At 43.9% G+C, this 6,220-nt stretch overlaps 1 protein-coding gene across 1 annotated transcript; it reads right to left on the reverse strand.

Annotated features, from left to right (window-relative positions):
* Positions 1-3,617: 3,617 nt before the first annotated feature.
* LOC149298304 (putative G protein-coupled receptor 139) lies at positions 3,618-5,553 on the reverse strand. The gene is made up of 2 exons (XM_089487486.1): positions 5,481-5,553; positions 3,618-4,588 (listed from the first exon to the last, which is right to left on the reverse strand). Exons 1-2 carry the CDS (start codon positions 5,551-5,553, stop codon positions 3,618-3,620), a joined length of 1,044 nt encoding a protein of 347 aa, XP_089343612.1.
* Between the last annotated feature and the right edge of the window lie 667 nt (positions 5,554-6,220).

Genomic DNA, 6,220 nt, shown 5'->3' on the forward strand with positions numbered 1-6,220 from the left:
CAGGTATGTAATTTAAGAATTTGTGTCATATATGAATGCATGTTAGAACTGTAATTTTAATTTTAAGGCAAGACAGGAGGCTTCCTATTTTGCATATCTTCCTTTACTCTCACCAACAGCAGCAAAGAAAGAGTTAATAACACAAGTGAAAACAACCAATAGAAACAGTACACAGGTGGTATATAAACCCCTTAACTATCTTCCTCTTCCTCTTTCGTCCGCTGTGAACCGGAACTGAAGAACGCAGCCGTTCATCCCGAGGCTCCCGGTACTTCCCTCAGAACCATATGTCCTACAGGACGCCGTTCCAACAGAGGGCCTTCAGCCCACGCGGAGACAGTAGAGGCGCTTCCGGATTTCCCAGGGGACGCTCCGTTTTCGGTAAGCCCGAATGTTTCTTGTCCTTCTTTCCCTTCCCTGGGTTACGGGCCATATATCATCTTTTTCCACGACTGGGTGTGTATTTCGTCGGACCCTTGGATCCCCCTAACGGTACAGGTTTTCCAGATAGTTCTTCAGCTCTCCCCCCTTTTCAGGTACGCTGACCGCCCACATCTCGGGGGGCATTACAGATCAGGCCTTAATGGAAGCAGAACTCTGCACCTTACGTGACAAGGGGGCTATCCAGTGGGCAAAAGGATCAATCGGTTTCCTCAGCTCCTTTTTCCTAGTACGCTAATGCACCGGGGACTTCTGCCCAGTGATCAATCTACGGGCTCTCAATGCTTTCGTTTATCGCCACTTCAAAATGGAAGGGATCCGTCTCTTCTGAGACCTTATGTTGGAAGGTGATTGGTTTACACGGTGAGACCTCTCAGATGCTTTCTCTCCGTCCCGATTCACCCAGATTCCGGGCTTTTTCTTCAGTTTCGCTGGGGCAGGCAGGTATGGCAGTTCAAGGCCCTTCCCTTCGGCCTAAGTTCAGCCCATTGGTGCCTTACAAAGCTCCTGAAGCCGGTTATGGCTCTCTTCAGGTCCAGGGGTATCAGGTGTATAGTCTATCTAGGCATTCTGCTCTTCTCTAGCTGCCGGGAGACCCTGCTCGTCCAGACCGCTTTCGTGGTGCAGATCCTTCACCAACTAGGGTTTCTAGTCAATTCTCTCAACTCCGACCTGGTCCTAAGCCGCTTTCTCTTCTTAGGCTTCTTAGACAACATGTCGGCGGTTCGGTATATCAACCGCTTAGGGGGTTCTTGGTCCAAGTACCTCAGAGGTAACAAAGGACGTTTTTCGACTTTTGCCTTGCGTGCAGCATACTCTGCAGGCAGGATACCTCCCGGGTGCCGCGGTTCTCTTGGCGGACGGGTTCTCCAGACACTGGCGGGATGCGAGCGACTGGAGACTTCTCAGTCAGGTCTTGCATCTGGACCTATTTGCATCCAGGACGAATCGCCTGACGGTCATTTCGAGGGTCATCCATCACCTGTGTTGGGACGGGGGGTCTTTGGTTCTGGTGACCCCCCCCCCGTGGCATGCTCAGCCGTGGTTTCCAGCCCTGCTGCGGGTATCTGCCCAGGATCCTCTGGAGATCCCATCTCTGTACTATCCCCTGACGGGCCCGGAGGTCCAGGTTCATCCGCACATCCTGGAAAGACATCTCCTCCTGGTGGTATGGATGATTTCAGGGGACCCCGAACAGTCTTGGGCCTATTGGAGGCGGCTCAGTCCTTGCTCTGCAAATCTTAGGCTCCAGGTACCAGTATGTCATACCGGACAGCTTGGTGAGGCTGGGCTCCTTGGAGTTTGGGACGGCACATGGATCCCCTTGGCTCCCTTAGTCTGCCACCTTTTGCGTGGTATTCGTTTATCCCGTCCTCCGGCGCCACGCTACGGTTCTCTGTGGGAAGTAGCTGTCGTGTTAGATTTCCTTCGGGATGGCCAGACAACGATTCGCTCTCCCTCAGACAGTTGTCGGCGAAACTTACCCTTGTGTTGTCTCATCGTTTTGCAGGGTTTTGGATGTTAGCGCCTTGGATGCTCATGCTGTCTCTATTTCTTCCATGAGTTGTTCTCATCTGTATCCTAGCCGTTTTCTAGGCGACCCAAATATGTGTCGCCAGGTGTGTCAGGACTTATCTGTCACGCACGACGTCGCTCTGTCCGGTCTTGACATCTCAACTCCTCTCCTTTTGTGAAACCTTTCAAGGCTGTTTTCTTCTCCTTCAAGAGCATCGGTGCTCTTTCCGTCAGGGGAGCTGCGGCCTCCTGTGCCCTTCGGGCTGGTGGAGCTTTAGTGGATACTCTGCGAGCGGCAGATTGGTCCCGTGCCTCCACCGTTTTATTTCGCCTGGTTTCTTCAGGAGCAATGGCGTTGGTTTCCGGCGTTAAAAATGCAAAATAGGAAGCCTCCTGTCTTGCCTTAAAATTTGAAATTATTCTAGCCTTGGTGCCCGAATAATTATAATTTTAATAAAGACAGGAGGCGAGTATTTTCCCTCCCTGCCCTCCCGATGGTTAGGTGTACACTCTGGGTAAGTAGGCCAGGTTTGAATTTGTTTTTTGGGGGGTTTTGTCTGCTCCGTTGCGTTTGCTAATTTGTGATGACTCGTTCTACTGTGTGTTACCATGTTTGTGAAGAATTTGGTTCTGTTATGTCTCTCTCTTTGTTTCAGCTTGCTGCCATCTCCGTGTCAGTGGTTCTGTTTCCCAGTTGGAGTGCATTGTCGCCTTGCTCTTGACTTTGGTTCCAGTTTGGGTGTTGGGTTCGGTTTTACATTGCTAGACGGTTTGCTGCGTTCTTCAGTTCCGGTTCACAGCGGACGAAAGAGGAAGAGGAAGATAGTTAAGGGGTTTATATACCACCTGTGTACTGTTTCTATTGGTTGTTTTCACTTGTGTTATTAACTCTTTCTTTGCTGCTGTTGGTGAGAGTAAAGGAAGATATGCAAAATACTCGCCTCCTGTCTTTATTAAAATTATAATTATTCGGGCACCAAGGCTAGAATAATTTCAAATTTATGCATATGGACATCACAGCTTGAACTAATGCTCACTTTGATGTAATGGGCCTTTTTGATAGATGAAGTTAAATCTCATCCACGCAAGCATAGGTAGTAGGAGCAATTGTGTTCTAATCGCACTATCCCCTGGCAGCAAGGTTACAGAATAAAGAATAAACCTTGCTGGTGCCTGCGTTATTCCCTCTCTTTCTGTCATCTCTTATGTCTCTCTCGCTTTCTTCTATCATCTTTCCTTTCATTTGTATCTTTTTATTCTCCCTTCCCTCACAAACACTACCATCGAACTGGGTGAAGAGGCATATCTGGGATGCAGAGTGGCTTATAGGGGGTATAAGGCATTTCTGGGGGACAGAGTGGCATATAACGGGGTATGAGGCATATTTGGAGGGCAGATGTGCATAACTGGGGGGGCAGGTTGGCAAATAAAAGGAAAGAAAAAACAAACATGCATTTTTCTCAATCATAGTTTTTATTAAATCTGAAAAATAGTTTACATGTCTTCAGGCTTTTTCTTTTTTTTTCCTGAATATTCAAATTTTGGGGGGTCATTTTATAATCAGGCAAATACGGTAAATCTCTAAGGAAAATTGACAAATACGTAATAGAAACAAATATAATCTAATTTTCATCAATAAGTGAAAAATGTATGAATTCTTTTCAGTAGCCGACTAATGCTTTTTTGGGGGGGTATTTACTATAGTGAACGACAAAAATTACATGTTTATGCTTCTGCTTCTCATATAGTTTGCCTGACTTAACAGCTTTTGCAATGTCTAGTAATTCCTTTCGAAATCTGTATTGCGTACAAGCGTAAAGGTACATGTTCACAGCAGCATTAGTAAGGTCAAGCATCGTCCCTATATCTGCAGCAACATTGATAGTCTTAGTGTAGTCTTTTCTGTTTATATTATAATATAACGTCTTAATCATGATTTGGGTAACAAAACGTGTGGTGCAAAGGTAAGCGAAAGTCATTGAAACCGTAACCAACAGAACCACCGATTTCCGCTTCTGCTTTTTTGAACGCGTAAATGATGAAAAACTTCTACGGTCTTGGAAAGTTTCACATTGTACTTTGTTGCTGTTGCAAATGTGTTTTAAGATAGAGCCATTGAGTGCAAATATGATTATATATGGTATAATGTAGACAAGGGTAGCTTGAAACCATACCAGTCCTTCCACATAGAAACTCGGTAAGTGATTATTATAAACACAGGTAAACCTGTTGGTTCCATTGAGATGTCTTGACTCGTTTGACCAAAAATATGGAATTGAAAACGCGTGACTGCAGATAAAGACAGTTGCTATAATGCACAAAGAACACTTTTTGGTACATATCTTGGGCTTCAAATGGTGAGTTTTAATAGCAAAAAAACGTTCAATGGTGAAACAGACCACGAGCCAGACGGAAGCGTTGTACGCACCGTAGCTAAATACATCACGAATCATACACCACGGGACCCTGGTCCAAAACGGTTCTATGGTGTAGTATTGAAGGATCATTTCAAGCAAAACAATCTGGATAAGAACTAGGGTATCAGCCACAGAGATTGCCATCATGTAGCACCGACAGGAAGGAGAAAGTCCGCAGCTCCTTCTCCAGAAGATCATGAACGTTATTGTGTTAGCTGCAAATAGACACAAACATTTTAACATTGTCGAATAAATGAAAGCAGTGGAAGAGAGAAATAAGCCACAACGCCGAACTTCATTTATTAAATTACATTGCATGGCCCAGTCCTGGTCTGGCCATGGGGCATACCAGACATGCCTAGGAGGTCACCAGACAGAAGCCTGTTTCTCAACAATATACGAATTAAGGAAGTATGGGCTTTAACCCTTCCGTGACCATGCACACAAAGAACAGAAGATTCTCCCACTTGACATGGGGAGAATCTTCCCACCCACTTGACATGTCACACACACACACACACACACACACACACACACACTATGAAGCGGCCAACTTACAGCATTCTACAAGATTTGTTTTTTTTTTTACTGCTTATCGCAACGCTTTATTCAACTAAATAACCTCTAAATAATTCCCTTTAACTAACAATGTTATGCAGAGCCCCACACACATCTCACTACAACTCGTATGTATTCCATATACCAACTTTTCAGGTTCTTGATTAAACACTAAGCCTATAGCTCATGTATAATAATTTATACCATATAGTAAGTCATGCCAATTACACTATCAGCTAAACAAGCATGGATTTCAATTAGAGATTCTATGCAACACCAGACTATCGGCAAGATGTTACTACCTCTTTAATTTCACCAGGTTGGTCTCAATTAGTGTCTCCCTATAGATAATACTGTAGTTCTTTTGAAGCAACAGGCGATATAATGGTATTCTCTGACTCGGGGTACAATATTAATAGCATGCTTACACCTACTTGCTTCCAGGGATAATCTGGGAAAACTATACAGGCATGCTAACAGTAAAAAAAAAACAACCCAAAAACAAACAATAATAACAAATATTAAAAAAAAAAAAAGCATGTTACTTACATGGGACACCAATGATGACAAGAAAAGGGTAGAATACTTTCTGCAAGCTTATCATCCAGTGTTCATTCTTCATCGTGAAATAAGGTGGACATCAGATTCGGACACATACAAACACTAACACATTTTTAACGAATAGAATAGAGGCACGATTTCCCAAAAGAACGTCCGTCTTCGTGGCTGCAAAATGCAGTTAAGCTTTGTTCATACGTTTTTAACGCTAGTATCACTAATATTTGGTTTGTTGCCGCTTATCACATCTTAAATCAAATCACTTATTATAATTTACCGTGGTAAACACCAAAGCGACACAATAAAATAGCTAATCATTAACCAATCAGCCACATGGCACACGCATAGGGCACTAAATTTAATTTGTAAAACACAATACATTTAATGACCAAGAACTTGTATTGGTGATAGTTGTGAGCGAGCGAGAGCACATGTGGGGACCGGGCGACGAATCCCGTTTCTGAATTAAAAATACCCCCTCGATTTTTTCGCCCGGACCAAACGGGCAAGGAACAAAATTCGTCTTCATCTTTTTTTGGCCCATTTGCACACGTCTATTAGATATATCGAAATTAATTTCACTTATCATGGGTCTGTGAAAGATTGATACAGACTCGTTTTAAAGAATAAATTGACTTTTTACCACCTGCAAGATGGACTGTGTGAATCCAGTACAATTCCTGGAATGAGGGAGAGACAAAAAAAAAAGAAAAGAAAAAAAGAAATACTGC

The sequence above is a fragment of the Sceloporus occidentalis genome, unplaced genomic scaffold (genome assembly GCF_023333645.1).
Source record: "Sceloporus occidentalis isolate IW3139 unplaced genomic scaffold, rSceOcc1.0.p SCAF_33, whole genome shotgun sequence".
NCBI classification, from domain to species: domain Eukaryota; kingdom Metazoa; phylum Chordata; class Lepidosauria; order Squamata; family Phrynosomatidae; genus Sceloporus; species Sceloporus occidentalis.

Coding starts and splice junctions, on each gene's coding strand:
- LOC149298304 (XM_089487486.1), bottom strand. CDS start 5,553: ATGAAGAATGAACACTGGATGATAAGCTTGCAGAAAGTATTCTACCCT. Junction 4,589..5,480: donor TGTCATCATTGGTGTCCCAT/GTAAGTAACATG, acceptor GTCTATTTGCAG/CTAACACAATAACGTTCATG.